Source organism: Leopardus geoffroyi, chromosome E1 (genome assembly GCF_018350155.1).
Source record: "Leopardus geoffroyi isolate Oge1 chromosome E1, O.geoffroyi_Oge1_pat1.0, whole genome shotgun sequence".
NCBI classification, from domain to species: domain Eukaryota; kingdom Metazoa; phylum Chordata; class Mammalia; order Carnivora; family Felidae; genus Leopardus; species Leopardus geoffroyi.
The window spans coordinates 43,597,734-43,623,598 of NC_059330.1; the positions used below are offsets into that span (position 1 = coordinate 43,597,734).

The 25,865-nt window shown below is 36.3% G+C and overlaps 1 protein-coding gene across 1 annotated transcript in view; it reads right to left on the reverse strand.

Annotated features, from left to right (window-relative positions):
* The window catches only part of LOC123602928, a 111,420-nt gene that overhangs the window by 37,121 nt on the left and 48,434 nt on the right, over nucleotides 1–25,865 (reverse strand). The window contains exons 12-19 of the mRNA XM_045487245.1: nucleotides 25,375–25,479; nucleotides 24,795–24,845; nucleotides 23,793–23,897; nucleotides 12,406–12,459; nucleotides 11,476–11,580; nucleotides 10,295–10,348; nucleotides 9,596–9,700; nucleotides 3,836–3,889 (exon numbers count right to left, since the gene is read on the reverse strand). Coding sequence (XP_045343201.1) covers nucleotides 3,836–3,889; nucleotides 9,596–9,700; nucleotides 10,295–10,348; nucleotides 11,476–11,580; nucleotides 12,406–12,459; nucleotides 23,793–23,897; nucleotides 24,795–24,845; nucleotides 25,375–25,479 — 633 coding nt within the window. The remainder of the gene's footprint in view (nucleotides 1–3,835; nucleotides 3,890–9,595; nucleotides 9,701–10,294; nucleotides 10,349–11,475; nucleotides 11,581–12,405; nucleotides 12,460–23,792; nucleotides 23,898–24,794; nucleotides 24,846–25,374; nucleotides 25,480–25,865) is intronic.

Sequence of the window (25,865 nt, forward strand, 5' to 3'; positions counted from 1 at the left end):
ATAACTGAATAATATTTCATTATGTGAAGGTACCACCATTTGTTTATTCATTCTTTAATCGAAGGTCATCTTATTTGCGTCCAAGTTTCAGCAATTATGAATAAAGCTACTATAAGCATTTGTGTGCGGTTTTTGTGTAGACATGTTTTCAGCTCATTTGGGTAAATACCTAATTTGCAACTGTTGGATCTTATGGTAATACCGATTAAGTTTAGCTTTGTAAGAAATTGCCCAACTGTCTTCCAGAGTGACTCTACCATTTTGCATTCCACCAACCATGAATAAGAGTTCCTTTTGTTAGCCATTCTAATAGGTACGTAGCATTCTCTCATTGTTTTAATTTGCAATTCCCTAATGACATATGATGTTGAACATCTTTTCATATCCTTATTTGCCATCTGTATATCTTCCTGGGTGAGGTGAATATTCAGATCTTCTGTTCACTTTTTAAAAAATGTTTGTTTATTTATGAGAGAGAGAGTGTGCAAGGGAAGGGCAGAGAGAGATGGGGCAGAGAATCTGAAGCAGGGTCTGCGCTTACAGCAGAGAGCCCAATGCGGGGCTTGAACTCATAAACCATGAGATCATGACCTGAGGCGAAGTCAGATGCTCAGCCAACTGAGACACCCAGGTGCCCATGTTCACTTTTTAATTAGGGTTGTTTTCTTATTGTTTAGTTTTTTTTTGTTTGTGTGTTTGTTTTTTAATTTTTTTTTCAACGTTTATTTATTTTTTGGGGGACAGAGAGAGACAGAGCATGAACGGGGGAGGGGCAGAGAGAGAGGGAGACACAGAATCGGAAACAGGCTCCAGGCTCTGAGCCATCAGCCCAGAGCCCGACGCGGGGCTCGAACTCACGGACCGCGAGATCGTGACCTGGCTGAAGTCGGACGCTTAACCGACTGCGCCACCCAGGCGCCCCCTTATTGTTTAGTTTTAAGAATTCTTTGAATATTTTGGATATAAGTCCCTTATCAGATATGTGTTTTGCAAATATGTCCTTCCCGTCTGTGGCTCATTTTTTCATTTTTAAAAACTAAAGTTCGTGGTTTTTTTTAAAGTTTATTTATTTATTTTTAGAGAGAGCATGCTCACCCATGCAAATAGGGGAGGGGTAGAGAGAAAGATAGAATCCCAAGCAGGTTCTGTGCTGTCAGTGCAGAGTCGGACATGGGGTTCAAATTCATGAACCACGAGATCATGACCTGAGCCAAAACCAACAGTCAGACACTTAACCAACTGAGCCACCCAGGCGTCCCTAAACTAAAGTTCTTTTTGAGTGACCTCTTATAGATAAGAAAAACATGTGTAGGATCAGATTCAAAGATTCCATTATAGAATTACAAAATTTGACTTCGATTTTGTAAAGAAATACTTGGAATGGTCAGATTATAATATCCATGACAATAAGATCTGGCAAAGCCAGGATTTTTACCTCCTTGCATGCATTTCAAATTGATTATTTGCCACAATCCTACATAAAACAACATATCACTGTAGGAATAAAAACCCCACATTATTGTATTTTTAATTTTATTTTGAGAGAGAGAGGGAGAGAGGGAGAGAGGGAGGGGGGGAGAGAAAAAGAGAGAGAGACAGAGAGAGAGAGAGAATCCCAAGCAGGCTTCATGCCATGAAGCCTGATGTGGTCCTCAAACCCACGACCCTGGGATCATGACCTGAGCCAAAATCAAGAGTCAGATGCTCAATCAGGTGCCCCAAATTTGCCACATTATTAAAAACTGATTAAGATATTTTGTATTATATTAGAGGACATCACCAATTCATGCCTCCTCTGAAATAAAAATAATTCTGAAAAATCTGTAACCTTGAGCCCTGAATTAGAACTATACCTTAAGGGACCATTTGGGCATTTCCAAATGGATTTTATATAGTTGCTTCTGAATCATGAATATGTACTAATAATATTATGTTTATTTTCTGGATGGGTTGAAACACTCTTTTGTCAAAAATCCATAGCACACATAGTGGTTAACAAACTTTTAGATGTCCTTTTACCTACCTAGAGCATTCCATCTTATCTATTCAAGTGTAGGGCAAAATATTTTCTTTTGGTAATTATTCATGATTATATAAGAAGTTTTGCCTATTATTCAGAAATTTCACTGTCTTTTGAACACAAAAACTTCTGGTAATATTTAAGAGACATTATCAGAATTGGAAAATTACATTAAAGACCTCAAACTGAGGTTCTTCAGAGAGTCCAAGAAGCAGGTGGTTCATATAAGTCACCTGCTGACCCCAAATCCAAGATCCTCAGAACAAGCGGAAAATTGCATGAAGTAGACAGCTTCCATGTAAGATCATGAGAATAAGAAAACACTGATTGTCAGTGCTTTGTATACTTTTCACGTATTTTTATTCTTATTTTGTCACATTTATTCTTTTTATTAATTATATACTTCTGATTTAGCCTATCATGATCTCCCTTAGTACTACCAATAACTTATTAAAGTTTAAGTTTCACTAGAGACAATCAGTTTGCTACAGTTAGGACAATCCTAACTCTATAACTCAGCCTTTTACTAGCAAATCAATTTAAAGAATTGCTGTGGGGCTAAGTGACAATTTATGTGTATGAATTGTGCATGACTTTCCAATATTCTTGATGGACCTTGTCTTCTTATAAAGAGTCCATGAGATTAGAAGCTTTTCTGGGGAAATAAATAATATCTAGTGGAACAATTCCCTAAGTATAATGTATTCCATCTATAGTAATAAAAAAAATTTGTGGCTGACTTAGCATATCATACAGTCCATGCCCTATTATTCAGTACAATAAGCCAGGTAAAATTCCCTGGATAAATGATAGAATTGCCTTCAATTTTCTTTTGACTAGAGGGGGATTTGCCCCATTGTTAATAGTGCGTGTTGTACTTAGATTCATACCATAGACCAATTTATCTAAGAAAAGATAACTTGATTATGTAAGGTAGACTTAAGTCCTTATTGGGACTAGTTTTCTTTCAGGCCTAAGAAATACTGGACCATGATTCTAGACTGCCTTCCATTTCCTTCTTATAACACCTTCAGCTAGTTTTGTTTGTCTCATAGCTGTTTGAGTTCTGCTTTTCAGAGTCTTAAATGCTTCTATGTAGCTGCTGTATGAACAAATAATTAAACAAATGATTCAGAGGCAAAACCAGGATGAAACTATCCTGACATTCAGATGTCCGCTCATCTCAAAGAAAATCAACAATAGTGAAGGTCTGGACAGTTCCTGATAATCTCTCCTGGGGCTTTGGTTGAGTGAGGATCAAACGGTGGAATTAGGAATAAAAACATTCTCACATTATTAAGAAAAGTCTGTTGCTATAATAGAACATTATCAAAAGAATACCAATTGTGAAAGACAGAACAAAATGTATTTGGACAGTACCATATTCTATTGCCAGATGAAAAACAAAGACCTAAGGTCACCTGCTGTATTATGCGGAGTGAATACCAGACTTAAAAATATATATTGTTCCTTATTTATAATAAAAGGCACATTTTCATAATGTTGGAGGAAAATACTACATATAATAATATAAGGCTAATATCACTGCGCAGAAAATTATGTTGTTGATGACCTATTCAAATAATTATGTCTACATGTAGTATCTCAGTTATAACCTAAATTTTGAAATTTCTTCTCATAGGTAAAGACCTAGTACCTCTGTTGCAAAAGCACAGATTATCAAAAATAAATAGGTTATCAAAGCAGGTAGAAATATTTAATCAATGAAAGGTTAAAATAGTGAAATTAACAAATAAAGGGATGGTAGAAAATATCATTTGAACCGTGTAAAGAATTAAGTAACTTTTCACTTACCTAAAACAGAACTCAATTCTTCAATCAACGTATCTAGTTTGACCTTCCCTTTATCTGTAAGTCAAGACAAAATTTAGACACTGAAAAACCCAAACTCAAAAAAAATAAAGCATAAAACACTTAGATTATGAGTAGAGCCTAGATGAAAGCCATTCACTATATCTTGTCCTTTTTTAAATTTATAATTCTTGGATTTTGATAGATAGCTCCATTATCTGCAAGGGACACTAAGATTGTTTGAATCATACAGTTTATCTTAGGTAAAGTGTTCTCTTAAGTCTTTTGGATTCGTTCTGTTTCGAACTCCATGTTTCTTTAGGAATGGCTGATAACACATGACTGGTATACATTTAAAACCATTGTTTGTGGTATTATGTTGCTTTCTATCATTGGAGAAAGACAAAAAATTTCAGGAAAAGGATCAATGAAGAGCAGAGTGTGTGGTAAAACTAAAGCTTTTAAATTTTGCTTGAGGGAAAAATGTCATGTAGGGAGTGGAAAGATGATTTGAAAGAGATTGGTTGGAACCAACAGTTTAGACATTGACATCAGATTGCCTGGATTTGGGAATAGAGTAGTGGGGGAAAAAAAGATAAAAATCTTGGCTCCACAAAATTTACATGAATTTGTTTTGTTTATGGCTGTATTCCTAAGGCTAAAATAGAGACTGCTAGGTGTTAGGTGTTCAATGGACATTGTTACATGAATGAATAAATTATCATAAAAATGCTTAGCACTGTGTCTGGAATATTGCAAGACTCGATGCATATAAGGTAAGAGGGGTTCACTGAAAGTCTTTTTTTAATTAAAAAATTTCTTAATGTTTATTATTTATTTATTTTTGAGAGAGAGAGAGAGCGAGCAAGCAGGCCAGGGGCAGAGAGAGACTATCCCAAGCAGACTCCACGCTAACAGTGCAAGGCCTGACACAGGGCTTGAACTCAGGAACTGTGATATCATGACCTGAGCCAGACGCTTAACTGACCGAGCCCCCCAGGTACCCCCATTGAAAGGTTTAAATCGGAGGAATGACAAAGTCAGATTTTCACTCTGGTTAAGTCATTCAGGCTAGTGTGTACAGAATGAATTTAAGGCAGTGTGACCAGTGGCTGTTACACCAATCGGGAGCCTTCTGTAGCAGTAAGTGAAGGATGATGAAGATTCATCAGTAGGGCAGCAAAGTCAGAGAATATGTCTTTGGGATATGTTTAGGAGGGAAAATGAAGGAACATAAGTCAAAGATAGTTTGTGGCTTATTTCATGGGCAATTGTGGGTAGATGACAGCAGCAGAGAAATAAGAAAATAACTAGGAATGAATTTAACAGGGAAAATAGTTTACTTTTCATATGTTGAATTTGGATTTCCACTGGGAAATCTATGTCTCAGTACGGATTTGTTGATATAGGAGATCTCTTAATTGATCTCCGTTTAATCAACCTGATGGCCTGAACTATATTCATCATTCATACTGATGCTGATGGTATGCTAAACTTTTATATCTAGAAAGCTACACTTTTAGTAAGCCAGCACATTTGAGTTCTTATGGGTTGAGTTGTTGAACTTGTTTCCAGGCTTCTTTTTATAAAGAGTTGTACTTATTATTAAATTGATAACTTAATCATTATATAAACTGAGGAACTATAAATGGAAAAGGGAGTTATTACCATAAAAACAAATTTGAATGTTTTAGAGAGTTTATGTAAAGGCAAATTGCTAAAAAATAGTTGTGTTGAATTTGGTGTGGATAAAGAACTATAAAAAAAATTGGGGAAAGAATTAAGATCTAGATGGATTCTGATGGAAAATTCTGCTCAACGTTTAAAAAAGCACTTTGCTCCATTTAAGAGAAACTGAAAATGGGGGGTGCCTGGATGGCTTAGCTAGTTAAGCATCCAATTCTTGGTTTCAGCTCAGATTATGATTTCACAGTTCATGAGGTTGAGCCCCACAACAGGCTCTGCGCTGACAGTGTGGAGCCTGCTTGGGGTTCTCTCTCTCTCTTTCTCTCTCTCTCTCTCTCCCTCCCTTCCTCCCTCCCTCCCTCTTCTTCTCCCTCTCTCTCTGTCCCTCCCCAGTTCATGCACATACAAACATGCTCTCTCTCAAAATAAATTTCAAAAAAACTTAAGAAAAGAGAGAAACAGAAAATGGGAGTGTAGATGACAAATGGGTATATTTGTGCAAGAAAATCTCCAAAGAGCATGGCTACATTAAATTAAAATGGCATTGGCTCAATTTTTTCATGGAAACAAAACATTTAAGGTATGTGTGTATATATATATATATGTATGTGTATATATATATGGATATATGTATATGTATATATATATGGATATATGTATATGTATACATGTATATATATATAAATTTAAGGTATGTATATGTATATATATGTATATGTATACATGTGTGTGTGTATATATATATATATATATATATATATATATATAAATTTTATTATTCCTTACTTTAACTAAATTTTTATATTATCAGATCTTGCCCCTGCCATTGTACATAAAAAGACCTCATTGTCCTAAACTGAAATGGATGAAATAAGTATAGGTTTGAGATAAAAGGCTTGAAATCTTAAATACATATGGTTAAGTGGAATCATACAGGAACAGTGTGGAAAGAGCTTGAAAATAGAACTGTTATATTACTATCATTTAAGCCAGTGATTTTCAAAAATTTTTACTGTAAACCATACTAAGAACTCTGAGCACGTGCGCACACACACATGTGATCATGAAGACTCATGAAACAATATCTAGCTTTACTATTTTATTCTATTTTATTAAAAAAAAAACTCAACCCACTGGTTTGAAGTGAGAAAGAAAAGCCTATAAGAAAATGAGCCTTGTGAACAAGACAAGGGTACACATTCTCACCACCTCTACTCAACACAATACTGGAAGTCTATTCTAGAGCAATCAGTCTAGGGGAAGAAAAAGCATCCAAATAGGAAAGGAAGAAGCATAATTGTCTTTGTTTGCAGATTATATCGTCTTATATATAGAAAGTCCTGAAGACTCCACCAAAACTCTGTTAGAACTAATCAATGAATTTAGTAAAGTTGCAGGATATAAAATCAGCATAATGAAATCAGTTGCATTTCTATACACTAACAATGAAATATCTGAAAAAGATATAAAGAAAACAATACCACTCACAATAGCATAAAAAAAACAAGATATTTGGGAATAAATGTATGTATGTATGTATGTATGTATGTATCTATCTATCTATCTATCTATCTATCTATCTATCTATCTATCTACAAATAGGCTTCACAACCAGTGCGGAGCCCAATGTGGGGCCTGAACTCACATCCCAGAGATCAAGACCTGAACTGAGATTGAGAGTTCGACACTTAACTGACTGAGTCACCCAGGCGCCCCTTTGGAATAAATTTAAATAAGGAGGTGGAAGATCTATATAATGAAAACTACAAAACCTTGATGAAAGAAATCGAAGAAGACACAAGCAAATGGAAATATATCTCATATTCGTGGGTCAGAAAAATTAATATTGTTAAAATGTCTATACTACCAAAAGTCATTTATAGATTCAATCCAATTCCTATAAAAATTTCAATGGTATTTTTTTCATAGACATACAAAAAAATCCTTAATTTATATGGAACCACAAAGGACCCCGAACAGCCAAAGCAATACTGAGAAAGAAGAACTAGGCTGGAGGCATTACCCTTCTTGATTTCAAACTATTATTACAAGGCTCATCAAGCAGTATGGTACAGCATAAAAATAGATACACGGGCCAAGAGAACAGAATTGAGAGCCTGGAAATAAAACTTCACATATACAGTCAACTGTCAACAAGGCAGCCAAGAATACTCAATAGGGAAAGGATAGTCTCTGATATGACGGTATTGGGAAAACTGGATAACCACACGCAAAAGAATGAAACTATGCCATAATCTTATACCACTCACAAAAATGAACTTGAAATGGATTAAAGACTTAAATGTAGGACCTGAAAACTGTAAAACTTCCAGAAGAAAACATAGGGAAGAAAGCTCCTTGACATGAGTCTTGGCAATTATTTTTTTAGATAGGACACAAAAAGCACAAGCAAAAAAAAGAAAGAAAGAAAGAAAGAAAGAGAGAAAGAGAGAAAGAGAGAAAGAAAGAAAGAAAGGAAGGAAGAAAGAAAGAAAGAAAGAAAGAAAGAGAAAGAAAAAGAAAAGAAAAAATTACTAAGTGGGACTACATCACACCAAAAGGCTTCGGCACAGAAAAAGAAACAATCAACCAAATGAACAGGCAACTTACAGAATGAGAGAAAATATTTTCAAACTGCATTTCTGGTAAGGGGTTAATATTCAAACTATATAAGGAACTTGTACATTCAGTAGCAAAACCCCCAAAAATCCAGGGAAAAAATGGGCAAAGAAACTGAATGGCCATCTTTTTTTTTTTAATATATGAAATGTATTGTCAAATTGGTTTCCATACAACACCCAAGTGCTCATCCCAAAAGGTGCCCTCCTCAATACCCATCACCCACCCTCCCCTCCCTCCCACCCCCCATCAACCCTCAGTTTGTTCTCAGTTTTTAACAGTCTCTTATGCTTTGGCTCTCTCCCACTCTAACCTCTTTTTTTTTTTTTTTTTCCTTCCCCTCCCCCATGGGTTTCTGTTAAGTTTCTCAGGATCCACATAAGAGTGAAACCATATGGTATCTGTCTTTCTCTGTATGGCTTATTTCATATAGCATCACACTCTCCAGTTCCATCCACGTTGCTACAAAAGGTGAATGGCCATCTTTTTAAAGAACACACACAAATGGCCAATAGGTACATGAAAAGGTGCTCAAAATTACTAATCATCAGGGAAATGCAAATCAAAACCATAATGAGATATCACCTCACACTTGTTAGAATGGCTATCATCAAAAAGATAAGAGATAACAAATGTTGATGGAGATGTGGAGAAAGGGAAACCCTTGTTCACCGTTGGTGGGAATATAAATTGGTGCAACCACTGTGGAAAACAGTATAGAGGTTCCTCAAGTAATGAAAAATAGAGTTACCATATAATCCAGCAATCCCACAGCATATGATTCAAAATCCCACTTTGAAAGAGGATTTCAAAAAGATATCTGCACTCCCATGTTCATTGAAACATTAATCACAATAACCAAGATATGTCTCTGTCAACAGATGATTAGAGAAAGATGTGGTATATTATATACAATAGAAAATTATTCAGCCATGAGAAAAAAGGAAATCTTGCCATTTGTGACATGGATAAACTTTGAAGGCATTGTGCTAAGTGAAATAAGTTGGACAGAGAAAGACCAATACTATATGATATCACTTGTATGTGGAATCTAAAAAAGCTGAACTCACAGAAACAGTAAAATTGTGGTTATGAGGGGCTGAGGGAGGAGGTGGGGAAATGGGGAGATGTTAGGTTAAAGGTACAAACTCCCATTTCTAATGTGAGTAAATTCTGAGACTATAATACAGAATGGTGATTATAGTTAATAACACTGTCTTACATACTTGAAAGTTCCTAAGAGAGTAGATCGTAAATGTTTTCACCATAAAAAAGAAAGGTAATTATGTGATGCAACAGGGGTGTTAGTTATGGCATAAACATTTTGCAATATACAAGTATATAAAATCAACAGGTTTACACCTTAAACTTACACAACGTTATATGTTGACTGCATCTCAATAAAGATGAAAACAATAAATATCTCTTAAAAAGTAAAGGGGGAATGTCAGTGCTCACCATCATCTGGCAATCTTTCTATCAGATCCATGAATTCTCCTTCTGTGATGCTGATTCCCATGTTTTCTAAAAGAGTGTCCAGCTTATTGACATCAACACTGCCTCCTAAGTAAGGAGCAGGAAAGGAGTATCGTAAAACAATCTTTCTAAAACTGGGACCATGCATTCACTCTACTGTGTTATTTTTCCTCTTTATCAAGCATATGTTTTATTATAATAAGGAACATTTCACATATTTCTTAGCATTATTGTTAAGATTTTCAAGGCAAACACCAAAAATCCAGTTTTGTTCAGTTAATAGAACAATAAACTTCCTTTCACTTTTATGTCAGGATTCTGAAAAGCCAGAGCTAGAGGTGACTGACATAATATTCTATAAAACAAGAGGTATTTTTGTTGCCCGCACTTTCAAATTATTTGCCTTTACTTTTGATTGACATCTTTATCTGACAGCATTCATTCTTCACCTTTTGCTTCGTACTTTATTTTGTTTCTCTGGGGCTAAGGTAGGAAAATCCCAGACAGTTTAACACTTTCTGTCAAGTATTAGTGCAGGAAACTACTTGGTTTACCTGATAAAATGCAGATCTACTAAAGAAACATAAATAAAGACACAATTATATAGGAAAGGATGATTCCTATTTTAACAATACAACTAAAGGTTTCAGATTCCGTCTTTTCACAGTGCTTCTTACTCACGTTTGAGAGACTTTATGCCCTTCATCAACCTTTTCTTATACACTTTTCCATCAGCTACAAAAAATGGGTATTTTGAAAACAGAGTCAGAAAGAAAGAGTTTAGAAATCTTTGAGTAAGGAACATTTCAAATTACAAACAGATAAATAGATATACCAAAACGTTTGCTCTCAGGGGTAAAGGAGTAAATTGGAAATCATAATCATTGAGATACTCTTTTTTGCTGTTGTTGTTCTGTATTGAGAATGTAGGGACAATAACATCCTCAAATACTGTTTGTGGGAGTTCAAATTATAAATATTCTGGAAGGCAAGTGAGAAGACAAAATATCTTCCATTCTGTAAGTCTACTTAAAGGAATTTCATCTCAAAAGATTTCAGAATGCTTACAAAGATTTATCCACAAGGCTGTCAAATAAAAAAAGGACATATATTCAAAGATGGAAAACTGTAAAATATACATCTCATTTTTCACAGTAGCTATCACTTTGAGTTGGGAATAGAGAGGTTTTATTTTCACTTATCTACACTATCAAGATTTCTATGATAAATACACACGTTACCATTGTGAAGACATAACAGTTATAAATAAATTAATAACACATAAATATTATTTATCAATCTAGTATCTACTGTGCACTAGAAGGAAATGTATGAAAATATTAATAATGATTATCTTTGGGTTAGAGGATTAAAAGCATTTTTTATGAAATTTTTTGGTGTAGTTAAGAACTATGGCCTTTTCTCAATGTACCATATTACCCACTTATTGATAAACTATATATTCGATGCTGCAGAAACACACAACTACATTATTAGTTGGTGCTGGGAAAACTGGACACCTTCCTCTCTTTTTTCTTTTTTTTTTAAATGCTTTTTTTTTTTTTTACAAATCCAGCTGATCAGTAACCTGAGGGCTGAGTAATGAATTTTTCCTTTGATAGCAACTTATAACTGAAAAGGCTTAGACAGATGATTTTTATTTATTTTTTTTTTAATTTAATTTATTTTATTTTTTATTTTTAGATGATTTTTAAATCAAAATCCAAGTGGTGAGATTTTTCTGTGTATTTGCATTAGCTTTTTAACAGTTTTCAAGCATTTTTAGTTTATTTTGTAATTTTTCATATACTTCTACAAAACTAGTCTTTCTAAAACACCAAAATAGCACCCATAAGACTCACCATCAAGTGGAAGTGTCTTCAGCAAGTTCAAATGTTCATTAGGTATGAGCTTAATCCCCAAGTTTTCGAAAACACTTTCAAGTCTATTGGCATCAACTTTGTCTCCTTTGAAAGAAAAACGGATTGTTGACACATGGAAATTTTAGGACATTATAATGATCCAAAATAATGAAAAGGCTGACTTATAAGAATATCATCCTCACTTTCATATTCTCATATATTCTAATAGTGTTTAAGAATAATGAGGCAAAACTTATTCCTTGATTCTTCATAAAGACAGAGTGGCCTCCGAAGACTAATGGCAAGACACCATAGAAGAAAATCAGGTTATATAATTGGCTAGTAATTTAGGATATTTAATCTGTTTTTCTCTTTTTAATGTTGAATCATGTGATTATTATTTAAAGCAGAATATTTTCTAAACTTATTCATCTTCCTATATTCTGTGCCTACCTATTTAGCTACTCAAGCCAGTAGTCATTAACTCAAAAGCTTATAGGAGCCTAGACAAAGAAGGAATGAGTGAAACTAGCACATGCCTTGTCCCAAGAGAAAATACATCAGTTATTCTGGTGAGGAAATGTAGGGCCAGTGTTGCCTTATCTTACAAAACTTGACTGCAGACTGGATTCAATTCATGGGTGGCCTGTTTGTTAAACCTCTGATTTAAACACTGGTTAGGATCAATATAATACTGGCAGAAACTACAAAAAAATATCATTATTACTTAAATATCACCATTTTCTTTTGTAGCCAAATGTTAGATAATTCAAAGTCAAAGGGAAAAGTAAAGTTGAATGGAAATACTTCATGAAAATATGTAAAATATCAACATTAATAAATTTATGATATAATATTGGGAAAACACTATGCAAAATATAACATAGGGTTAGAATTTAATTAAAAATGTTTAAGTAATGTCTTACTCACCCGAAAAAGATTTCACTTCATTCATCAGCTTTTCCAGATCAACCTTGCCTTTAACTGTAAGGCAAGGAATAAATTGGATAGAAACATGACAATGAGACCAAGAAAATGTGTTGCATAGAGCAGAAAAACTTAGCAGTATTTATTTGCTTTAGAAAATTTAACCTTTTGCAGGTACACACTTTTAGTTACAAAATAAGTCATGGGGTTGTAATACACAGTATGATGACTATACTTAATACTGAAATATTAATATTTGAAAGTTGCTAAGAGAGTAGATCTTAATTTTTTTTTAACGTTTTTTTCCTTTGAGAAAGAGAGAGACAAAGAGAGAGCATGCAGGGGAAAAGGGCAGAGAGAGAGAGAGAGAGAGAGAGAGAGAATCCCAAGCAGGCTCCAAGCTCAGTATGGAGCCTGATGCAGGGCTCAATCCCAATATCCTGGGATTGTGACCTGAGCTGAAATCCAGAGTCGGATGCTCAATCGCCTGAGCCACCCAGGCACCCTGAGAGATCTTAAAAGTTCTCATCAAAACAAAAAATATTTAACTATATATTATGATGGATGTTAACTAGACTTAGTATGGTAATCATTTTGCAATATATACAAATATTGAATCATTATGCCTGAATGTAATGTTATATGTCAGTTATACCTCAATATAAAAAATATAAAAACTGGTTACACATACACACACACACACGCACGTGCACATCACACACAAGTGCACACACACTAAAACTTAACCTTTGCTACACCCTTCATAAGAAGGTAGACGAAGAGGGGCACCTGGATGGCTCAGTTGGTTGAGCAGCTGACTTTGGCACAGGTCATGATCTCACGGTTCATGAGTTCGAGTCCTGCATCAGGCTCTGTGCTGACAGCTCAGAGCCTGGAGCCTGCTTCGGATTCTGTGGTTCCCTCTCTCTCTGTCCCTCCCTGCCTCATGCTCTGTCTCTCCATCTCTCTCTCAAAAATAAATAAACATTAAAAAAAAAGAAGGTAGAAGAAGAAAGATGTCAGCTTGAATGATAATAAGCACAATTATTTCCTGAAACAAGTAATACTCCAATATTTCCAATATATTATGCTCAGGGAAGAAAAGTGGCTAATTCCCATCATTTAGTTTCTGAAAAGTGCTTTTTTCCCCACAGTAAAATAATACTCCATGTTGATGAGAATATCTAGCTATAACCTAGTGTTATAGGAAACACGGTGTAACATGTAGTTACTCATGAATTCAACAAACTTGTTTTTGAGTGCCTACAAAATACTCAAAGAATAACCAGAAAAATGTATCAATTACCAATAATGTTGCTAATTCTGTGGTGAGAATTTTTGAACCTTATTCTTTGTCTCTTAAAGTATTCTTAGCCACTAATAACTTCTGCGTCAATACCAACTACAGGTCAGGGCAAAATGGAAAATGTGTGCTGGTTTACCTGGGTCATTACAAGTAATCAAGTCTGTCATGAAAAAGAGATGGGATCCTTGGAGAGGATTACAATTTTTGGCCTGGCTTTGTACATGGGTCACTGTGGTTTTCTGTTCATCCTTTCCTTTGCCCATCTGGCTTATTACTGGGAAAATTCTGACCCAAGATGAAAGGGCTCTCTGCCATAGGCCATCTAATTGGGAGGGAATTCTGTTCCATTAAAATATTCCAAGTTCCTCTCAGCAGAGGAGGAATCTACTAGTAAGATTTAAAACATCTGTGTGACAAGGGAATTTTTTTAAACTGAAGTTGATCATTTTCCTTTATTTATAATGTTATTCTTACTCTTTTGTATTTACTTTAATAAAAATTTTGGAAGGGCTTCTGTGAACATGGAGACTGGAACATGGCTCATATCCCTTTAACTACCACCTCAAAGCTGTCTGCCTTTGAAATTCAAATGCTGCTGGTCTCTCTAGGCTGCCAGGGCTATGTCAAACCTTCAGCTCTGGTTGTGTCCTGGAAGAAGAATGGGCATGGGATTCTTTCCCCTCTCAACTAGGGAAGCACCAGAGAGGTGTCAGAGTGCACGAAGAGAACTAGAAAGTAATAGATCTGGGGAAAAGCTTGGCATTTAGAATCCTGAAGACCCTGGTGAAGATCAGTAGAGGCCAGCATGAGGGCATTCCAATTCCTCTGACTCCTAAAAGAGCACGAAGGAAGAAAATAGGTGGGCAGAAACATATATGCTCCTGAGGTGGTAGAAATACAGAGATGTCAAAACAGATGCTTCCTTCTTTTCTAGAAGTTTGAAAGTAATCTTTTATGGAATATGTAATATTAAGTGCTAAATAAAGAATCTTGAAATAGAAAGGAAATTATTTAAGATAGTTTTTTTTTTATTATTGAGAGAGAGAGAAACACACGCACGCACACACACACACACACACACACACACAGAGCAAGCAGAGAAGGGGCAGAGGGAGAGGGAGAGAATCTTAAGAAGGCTCTGTGCTCAGTACAGAGCCCAATGCAGGGCTCAATCTCACAACTGTGAGATCATGACCTGAGGAGAAATCAAAAGTTGGATGCTTAACTGAATGAGCCACCCAGACACCCCTAAAAGAAATTTTATGAGTTGTTTGTTTGTGGGAGTTAAAACTGTATGGTTGGGGAAGTAAAAGACATTCCCAAGGTCTCATGGTGGGGAGTGGGGCAAATGGTAGGAGGAATAAGAGTCTTCTAAAAGTTTGCCCGTATTGTGATTGTGTGGGGGGTGAGAGGGAAGGGATAAAAGTGAAATGAAATATTTGATCGGAAAGGCTATCTTGAAGGAGAATAAAGTAGTGTTTTATTGCCAGTAATAGTTATTATATGTAAGTATGACAGTGAATGGGAGGAAAAGAAATGTAAGACTTGATGAAATGGGACCCTCCTCTGAAACTTCAGAATTAATTAGGAAGAAAACAAACATAATGAATGACAACTTGAACAAACCAGTGATAATAAGCCTAAGAAAAAAGAAAAAAAAACAGAAAATAAATAATAAACATAAGATTAAATAAATAAAATTAAATATATCCAGTATTACACCAAATCAGAGCAAACTGAAATTTCTCATTAAAAAAGGAACGATAGGGGCGCCTGGGTGGCTCAGTCGGTTGAGCGTCCGACTTCGGCTCAGGTCATGATCTCCTGGTCTGTGAGTTGGAGCCCCTCGTGGGGCTCTGTGCTGACCGCTCAGAGCCTGGAGCCTGTTTCAGATTCTGTGTCTCCCTCTCTCTCTGCCCCTCCCCTGCTCATGCTCCATCTCTCTCTCTCTGTCAAAAATAAATAAACATTACAAAAAAATTAAAAAAAAAAAGGGAATGATAGGGGCACTTGGGTGGCTTGGTTAAGTGTCTGACTTCGGCTGAGGTCATGATCTTGCAGTTCGTGAATTCGAGTCCCGCATCAGGCTCTGTGCTGACAGCTCAGAGCCTGAAGCCAGCTTCGGATTCTGTGTCTCCCTTTCTCTCAGCCCCTCCCATGCTTGTGCTCTGTCTGTCTCTCTCTCTCTCAAGAATGAATAAACTTAAAAAAAAGTTTTTTAAATAAAAAAAATAAAAAAGGAACAATTGTCAGATGGGTTCCTTAAAAACCCAGCTATATGATGATTTCGCAAAATATATTTCAACCAAATGATAAGAAGATTGAAAACAGAGGAATGGGCAAAGATATATGAGGCATATATACAAGCAAAAAGAAACCAGTACCATCAGTTATTAATATCAAAGTATAACTTAGAGTCAAATCATGAAACAGATATAAAGGGGGACATCAAAAGGTATAGTTTATGAATAATATTATAACAGTCATAAACCTATAAACAAAGATTAATATTTTATCAACATTTATTTAGAATTTGAATATGGATTATGGTCTGATTCAATTTTCTTTTTTTCTGGTTAAGTATTTAATTGTATTTGTTTTCATTTTTAAAATTTATTAATTTTTTAAAAATTTACATCCAAGTTAGTCAATGTATAGTGCAATAATAATCTCAGGAGTAGATTCCAGGGATTCATCCCCTACATATAACACCTAGTGCTCATCTCAACAAGTGTCTGCCTTAATGTCCCTGGCCCAATTAGCCCATCCCCCCACCCACAACTCCTCCACCAACTCTCAGTTTGTTCTCTGTATTTAAGAGTCTCTTATGGTTTGTCCCCCTCCTTGTTTTTATATTTTTGCTTCCCTTCTCTTGTGTTCATCTGTTTTCTATCTTAAATTCCACATATGAGAGAAGTCATATGATATTTGTCTTTCTCCAATTTCACTTAGCATAATACACTCTAGTTCCATCCACATTATTGTAAATGGCAATGGCAAGATTTCATTCTTTTTTGATCACTGAGTAACACTCCATTACACACACACACACACACACACACACACACACACACACACACGTACTACATCTTCTTTATTCATTTATGTGTCGATGGATGTTTGGGCTCTTTCCATACTTTGACTATTGTTGATAGCACTGCTATAAACACTGGGGTGTATGTGCCCCTTCGAAAAGCATTCCTGTATCCTTTGGATAAATACTTAGTAGTGCAATTGCTCAGCTGTAGGGTAGTTCCATTTTTCTTTTTTTTTTTTTTTTGAGGAAACTCCATACTGTTTTCCAGAATGCCTGCACCAGTTGGCACTCCCACCAGCAGTGCAAAAGGGTTCCTCTTTCTCCACATCCTCACCAACATCTGTCATTGCCTGAGTTGTTAATTTTAGCCATTCTGACAGGTGTGAGGTAGTATCTCATAGTGGTTTTGATTTGTATTTCCCTGATTATGAGTGACGCTGAGTATCTTTTTAAGCCTGTTAGCCATCTGGATGTCTTCTTTGGAAAAATGTCTATTCATGTCTTTTGTCTATTTTTTCACTGGATTACTTACTTTTTGGGTGTTGAGTTTGATAAGTTCTTTGTAGATTTTGGATACTAACTCTTTATCTGATATGTCGTTTGCAAATATCTTCTCCCATTCCGTCAGTTGCCTTTTAGTTGTGCTGACTGTTTTCCTTGCCGTGCTTAATGAGGTCCCAATAGTTCATTTTTGCTTTTGTTTCCCTTGCCTCTGCAGACATGTCAAGTAAGAAGTTGCTGTAGCTCAGGTCAAAGAGGTTTTTTTCCCACTTTCTCCTCTAGGATTTTGATGGCTTCCTGTCTTTCGTCCATTTTGAGTTTATTTTTGTGTGCGGTATAAGAAAGTGGTCCAGGCTGTTTCTTCTGAATGTCGCTGTCCAGGTTTCCTAACACCATTTGCTAAAAACATTGTCTTAATTCCACTGGATATTCTTTCCTGCCTTGTCAAAGATTAGTTGGCCATATGTTTGTGGGTCCATTTCTGGGTTCTCTATTCTGTTCCATTGATCTATGTGTCTGTTTTTGTGCCAATACCATACTGTCTTGATGATTACATGTTTGTAATACAGCTTGAAGTCTGGAATTGTGATGCCTCCAGCTTTGGTTTTCTTTTTCAGGAATTGCTTTGGCTATTTGGGGTCTTATCTGGTTCCATACAAATTTTAGGGTTGTTTGTTCTAGCTCTGCGAAGCATGCTGGTGTTATTTTGATAGGGATTGCACTGAATATGTACATTGCTTTGGGTAGTATCAACATTTTAACAATATTTTTTCTTCCAATCCAGGAGCATGGATATTTTTCCTTTTGTGTGTGTGTTTTCTTCAATTTCTTTCATAAGCTTCCTATAGTTTTCAGCGTATAGATTTTTCACATCCTTGGTTAGGTTTATTCTTCAGTATTTTATGGTTTTTGGTGCAACTGTAAGTGGGATTGATTTCTTGATTTCTCTTTCTGCTGCTTCATTATTGTGTAGTGAAATGCAAGTGATTTCTGTGCATTGATGTTATATCCTGCGACTTTGCTGAATTCATGGGTCAGTTCTAGCAGTTTTGGGGGGAAATCTTTTGGGTTTTCCACATAGAGTATCATGTCATCTTTGAAGAGTGAAAGTTTTACTTCCTCCTTGCTGATTTGGATGCTTTTATTTCTTCATGTTTTCTGATTGCTGAGGCTATGACTTCCAATACTATGTTGAATAACAGTGGTGAGAGTGGACACCCCTGTCGTGTTGCTGACCTTAGGGGGAAAGCTCTCAGTTTTTCTCCATTGAGGATGATATTGGCAGTGGATCTCTCATATATGGCTTTTATGATCTTGAGGTATGATCCTTCTTTCCCTACTTCCTTTAAGGTTTTTTATCAAGAAAGGATGCTGTATTTTGTCAAATGCTTTCTTTGCATCTATTGAGAGGATCATGTGGTCCTTATCCTTTCATTTATTAATGTGATGTATCACATCGATTTGTGGATATTGAACCAGTCCTGTATCCCAGGTATAAATCCCACTTGATTGTGATGAATAACTCTTTTAATGTATTGTTGGATCTGGTTGACTAGTATCTTGTTGAGAATTTTTGCACCCATGTTCATCAGGGAAATTGGTCTGTAGTTCTTTTTTTAGTGGGGGCTTTGCCTGGTTTTGAAATCAAGGTAATGCTGGCCTCGTAGAATGAGTTTGGAAGTTTCCCTTCCATTCTTTTTTTTTTTTTTTTTTTTTTTTTTTTTTTTTTTTGGAACAGCTTCAAAGGAATAGGTGTTAACTCTTCTTTAAATGTTTGGTAGAATTCCCCTGGAAAGCCATCCAGCCCTGGACTCCTGTTTTTTGGGAGATTTTTGATTACTGATTCAATTTCTTTACCAGTTATGGGTCTGTTCATATTTCCTTTTCTTCCTGCTTCAGTTTTGGTAGTTTATTTGTTTCTAGGAGTTTGTCCATTTCTTCCAGATTGCCCAAATTGTTGGCATGTAATTGCTCATGATATTCTTATTATTGCTTGTATTTCTGCAGTGTTGATTGTGGTCTCTTCTCTTTCATTCATGATTTAATTTATTTGGGTACTCTCCTTTTTCTTTTTGATCAGTCTGGCTAGAGTTTTATCCATTTTGTTAATTCTTTTAAATTCATTGATCTGTTCTACTGTTTTTTTCTATTTCAATATCATTGATTTCTGCTCTAATCTTTATTATCTCCATTTTTCTGCTGGTTTAGGGTTTTTTTTTTCATTTTTTTGTTTTTGTTTTTGTTTGTTTGTTTTTGCTGTTCTTTTCCCAGCTCTTTTAGGTGTAACGTTAGGTTGTGCATTTGAGACCTTCCTTCCTTCTTTAGGAAGGCCTGGATTGCCATATATTTCCCTCAAGTGACTGCCTTTGCTCCGTCCCAGAGGTTTTAGACTGTCGTGTTTTCATTTTCATCGGCTTCCATGTACTTTTTAATTTCCTCTTTAAATTCCTGGTTAACCCATTCATTCTTTAGTAGGATGTTCTTTAATCTCCAAGTATTCATGGTCTTTCCAAATTTTTTCTTTTAGGTGATTCTGAGTTTCATAGCATTGTGTGAAATCATGCAAGGTATGATTTTGATCTTTCTGTACTCATTGAAAGCTGATTTGTGTCCCAGCATGTGATCTACTCTGGAGAATGATCCATGTGCACTCGAGAAGAATGTGTATTCTGCTGCTTTAGGATGAAAAGTTCTGAATATATCTGTTAAGTCCATTCAGTCCAGTGTGTCATTCAAAGCCATAGGTTCCTTGTTGATTTTCTGCTGACGTGATATGTCCATTGTTGTAAGTGGGGTGTTGAAGTCTCTTACTATTACGGTATTATTATCAATGAATTTATGTTTGTGATTGATTTACATATTTGGGTGGAAACGTTGGTGACACAAATATTTACAACTGTTAGATCTTCTTGGTGGACAGACTCCTTAATTACGATATAATGACCTTCTTCATCTCTTGTTATGGTGTTTATTTTAAAATCTAGTTTGTCTGATATAAGTATGTCTACTCCAACTTTCTTTTGATGACCATTAGCATGATAGATGGTTCTCCATTCCCTTACTTTCAATCTGTCAGTGTGTTTAGGTCTAAAATGAGTCTCTTATAAACAGCATATAGAAGGATCTTTTTTCTTATCCATTCTGATACCCTATGTCTTTTGATTGGAGTGTTTAGTCCATTGATATTTAGAGTGAGTACTGAAAGATATGAATTTAGAGCCATCGTGTTGCCTGTAGAGTTGGTGTTTCTGGTGATAATCTCTGGTCCTTTCCATTCTTTGTTGCTTTTGGTCTTTTTTTGTTTTATCTTTTCTCCAAAGAGCCCCCTTAAAATTTCTTGCAGGGCTGGTTTAGTGGTCACAAACTCCTTTAGTTATGTTTGTCTGGGAAACCCTTTCTCTCTCCTTCTATTTTGCATGACAGCCTTGCTGGATAAATAATTCTTTGCTGTGTATTTTTCCTATTCAGCATGTTGAATATATCCTGCCACTCCTTTCTTGCCTGCCAATTTTCTGTGGATAGGTCTGCTGTGAATCTGATCTGTCTTCCCTTATAGATCTACAACTTTTTTCCCCCTTGCTGCTTTCACAATTATTTCCTTGTCTGTGTATTTTGTGAATTTTACTATGACATGCTTTGTTGATGGTCCGTTTTTGTTGATCTAATGGGAGTTTTCTGTGCTTCTTGGATCTTGATGTCTGTGTCCTTCCCCAGATTAGGAAAGTTTTCTGCTATAATTTGCTCACATAAACCTTCTGCCCCTTTCCCCTCTTTTCATCTTCTGGGACTCCTATGATTCAGATGTTATTCCTTTTTAATAAGTCACTGAGTTCTCTAAGTCTTGTATCATGCTCTTTTGCCTATATTTCTCTCTTTTTTTTCTGCTTCATTATTCTCCATAATTTTGTCTTCTATATCGCTATTTGCTTCTCCGCTTCATCCATTTTTGCCGCTGTGGCAACCATTTGAGATTGCATCTCAGTTATAGCATTTTTAATTATGTCCTGACTAGATTTTACTTCTTTTATCTCTGCAGAAAGGGATTCTCTACTTTTTCAACACCAGCTAGTGTTTTTATTATCATGGTTCTAAATTCTACATCAGACATCTGGCTTATATCTGTGTTGATTAAGCCCTTGGCTGTCATTTCTTCTTGTTCTTTCTTTTGGGGTGAATTCCTTCGCTTCGTCATTTTAGAGGAAGAAAAATTAATTAAATAAAAAATAAAAATTAAAAAATTGAAGACAAAATATCAAATGAAGGAAGCTAGATCTTATATGTGTTTTGGTCTGCTTCTTAAAAGAAGCTTGATAGAATAGAGGCAAGAAAGGAGAAGAAAAGGGGGAAAAAAAGGTAAGAAAATTTATATAATAGAATAAAATTAAAGAAAATAAAATGGAAGAAAGTATTTTTAAAAATAAAGAATAAGGTATAAAAAATAAAAATAAAATTTTCTCTCTCTGTATCCAAGAAAGAGGAAAAACAGAAAACAATTTAAGCAAAAACAGAAGGAAAGGAAATGAAGAAATAAATGAACCATCAGGTGGAATGAAACCTGAATGAAGTTATATCCAGTTTCCCTTAGAACTGGAACTATGAAGTCTTCTTTAGTCCGTACACTAAACAGGTGGAGTGACTTGTGCTGGTCTTCTAGGAGATGTGCCTGGAAGCGCAGTTGGGTGGGGCTTGGTGTAACAGTCTGTTCTCCACTAGGTGGCGCTGCTTAGCTTGCTGGGGTGGATCAGTGTGGTGAGCATGTGCGTGCAAGGGAGAGGTGGCTTCGCCCAGCTCCCTAGTCTCTGGCATTGGAACTTTGTGCTTTCACTGACACAATCAAGCACCCCTCCTTTGTCTCAGGCCTTCCTCGACTCCCTGTCCCTACCCGGTCTGTGTCCAAGATGTCCACCTGCCAGGTGGCACCTCCCTCTAGAGTTTATCTCAGATGGGGCTGTGTTTCAAAACCCCAGACACTTGAGAGACCCCTGAGGCTGGGACTGGTGCCAACTCTGGGGGAGAGTCTTGCTGAGCAATGGCCAGGTGCTGACTTGCCCCAGAAGACATTTGCACAATCGTGCAGTGGCAGAGGGTCAGGGATTGTGGCAAACCACAACACACAGCCGGTTCCAGGTTTCATTGCACTCTGACGTCCAATACCAGCAAATGTGGCTGCTCTCTGGGGTCTGCGGGGACTTTTGCCCATGGGGAGGCCATATGGCCTCTACCAAATGCACCCCAAGTAGGAGAACTGCTTCTCCCTATTGGCACAAGGACCCGACAAACCCCACTACCTGCCCCTGGGGATTTGCCCTACTTCCTCACCAGAGCACCACCAGGCACTGACCTCCAGAACTTCAGGCTCTGTGCTCCACTGTTTATAGAATCCTGGTGGTACTGACACCCTCTCCTTTCTTCCCATCAATAGATTTTGGGGGGCAGATTTCTTGTTCAGTCCCCTGAGAGTGTTTTCACTCTTTCTCTTTCTCTCCAGCTACTTTCAGGGAAGTGTTGTTCTTCCATGACCGTGATGGACCGCGCTCTCTTCCTCTCTTTTCTCTGTCCTCTCTCAGCAAAAACAGCTCCCTACCCTCCGTGGCTTTTCTCTCCCCCAGTCCACCTCTCCACACTGTGTACCTGCTGAGTTCTGTGGCTCAAGTTATGCAGATTGTTGTGTTGATCCTCAGCTCAGTTTCCTAGGTGTTTGACATGGTTTGGTGCTGATCTAGCTGCGCTTCAGGGATGAGGCAAGCTCAGGGTCCCCATGCTGCTCCACCGTCTTAACTCACACCAAAACAAATCACTGACACAGACAACACCAGAGATGAATCTAAAACACGTATGCTGAGTAAAAGGAGCTGTGGCGGAACATATGTTTCAAGGATGGCTGAGACATAGATTTCCCACCCCACACGATCTTATTACAGTGTGACTGATACATCTCCCACCAAAAGCTTAGACTGAATCTGGGCAGGGTCTTGTGATTGCTTCAGTAACAGCATTTGGTGGAAGGGAGGCTCTGTGACTTCTGTGACTTCACTCGGCTACAGATTTAGAGAAGAACTGTTTTAAGTTGCCTGCAATAGACTTTTCCCCATAGGACCCATGTGAAGGTGAGACACAGACAGACACTGAGATGGCAGCCATGTAGTGCAGGGATACTCTGGCCATATTAACAAAGAAAAATAACAACAACATTACAGATAGCCACAGCTATACTAAGTACCCTTTTTATAAATACTGATGTCACGCATTAGCAAATGTGACCAAAGAGCTCAATTGTAATTTGAGCAATACCTATCAATTCTCCCTTACTCTGTAGGGAAAAAAAGGTAAGGTTGAGTGAAAAAGTCGAGTTATCTTGAAATCTTTCTCTAGTGTGCGTGTGAAACCAGCGACAGACAGGATGCGTTCTTTCTTTGGACCTGAGTTTTTTTCCCCAAGCTTTTCAGAATGCCTTCTTGATGTCAAACAAGCATTTTGAATGATTGTTATAAATAGGCTTACAAAAGTAGTTTTTCTGGAGTGTTCAGTGGCATCCAAAATGCTCACCATTAACTGGCAGATTTTGCATTATGTCTTTAAGCTCCTTTTCAGTGAGGTCCATGCCCATAGCTCCCAAAACTTCATCCACTTTACTGGAATCAATCTTCCCTCCTTATGGAAAAAGAAGTATACAGGTAACAGTTAATGTCCCTAAAATGTGGGATAAACCCTGACCTCCAGAGGATTATGGTTATCATGTTCCTCCAAAAAACCAAAGTCTGATGAGATCTTTACAGGAGGACAGAGTCAATAAAAAGAGTTCGAGTTTGAGTTTATTGTTTTAATTTTAATCTTAATATAAGCATGCTCAGTATAAAAACTGAAAGGTGACAGAATGACTTCTCAGAGAATTCTAGTAGGGTGATAACAATTCCAGCTTTTCTAACCACTATTGTCTCATTTTCATTGTGTTCGTTTTTACAATTAATGTCTAGTTATGTTAAGGCATGCTGTTTTTCCATTACCATTTAAAATTGTTTAAAATTTAAGTAAAAAGTAAATCGGTATCAGTGAAAATATTAATAGTAGTACAAATAGTGTGTGGATTTGGCAGAAATCATGAAGGTGGTATTTGGAACCTTGCTTAGACATGACCTTTCTCCTGGCCTGCTCCCTGTCTATCTATTCAGTCCCATGTTCTTTCAGTTTCTTGGAGACTTTCTAGCACTCTCCTGCTCTCTTGGTCTAAATGTCAGATTAGTAGTCTTTTGTTGCTGAATAAACTAACTGAAGAGGTGCTAATTTTCCCTTTACTTTTGCTATGTAGTCTGGGCTCTGATAATTTCTACTTCTGTCAAAGTTTGAAAAATCCCGAGAAAGCATAGGAATTCTTTCCAAGTTACAACATAAAAGATAATCTCCTAAAGAACACGATCATCCACAAAAGAAACAAAAGTATATAATAATGTGTTAAGTGGCAGAGTTGACAATTTAATCACAAGGAATTAGTCTAAATGCCAAACGTGATGATCTCAGACTGATTTGTGTTTTGTTAAGTTTCTCCCTTACCTTTAAGAAACTTTATACCATCCAGCAACCTTCTTTGATAGACCTTTCCATCTGTAAGGAAAAGGACTATTGAGATCACAGAAGAGCAATGTGGAATTTCATTACTCTCTAGTAAGAAATCAGCAATTTCAGTAAGACATCTTTTGTGAACTGCCTTAGAAATTTTCTGATTTAGTGGCAAATAATGAAATTGTAAGGGATGGGGATACTGATATTCTGCCATTCTGAAAAATATCTTTTACTTTTCTTTTGTGATATTTTCATTTTCCCCTATTAGATCACTCCTTTCTCTTTTTCTCATTTATTCTGGATTAAATTTTACATCTCTTGACAGACTCAAAAGTTATAAGTAATATAACTGAATCCTGATGATAGGAGTCATGATGATACAATGGTTACTTCTCAAACTAAAGATAAATTTGGCACAGAGAAAATTTTAACATATAATAGTCATTTAAAATTATGTAACATAAATCATAAAATTATTTCTGACAAGCAATAAGATAGAGACAATTTTACAAGTTTTCACAAGTTAACAATACACTTCCCTGTATGACTACATTTTTATTTAAATACTCACTATCAACTGGCAGATTTTTCACCAGTTGTGAGAGTTCTTTATCTGTGAGTTCTATTCCCATGTTTCCTAGAACTGTTTCCATGTCATTGACATCAATTTCCTCTCCTTTAAAAGGACAGAAATGGTAACATGTGAGATTTTAAAGAACCATCTAATTATTCTAAATAATAATGAAATCTCTTATTACTGTTTAATTATTAGCACCAATTACTCAATCCATAATAAAGTCAAATGTGTCCTGTTTGACTGTAGTTATGGTAAAATATTAAAGTGTTTATTTCCATAACTTTAGTAATAATAGAGACAAAATAACAGAGTGCAGAGTAATGCATTTCATAATATTCTGTTGTGGGAGATTACTAGTAGGTAATAAAACTTTAGTCTCTTTTTATCCCACTAATATGTTTTTAGTAAAAATCTGGAAAAAATGCGATTATAGGGCCTAACAAAATATGGCACTATGTTTTGTTGTTAAAGCATTGACAAACCGG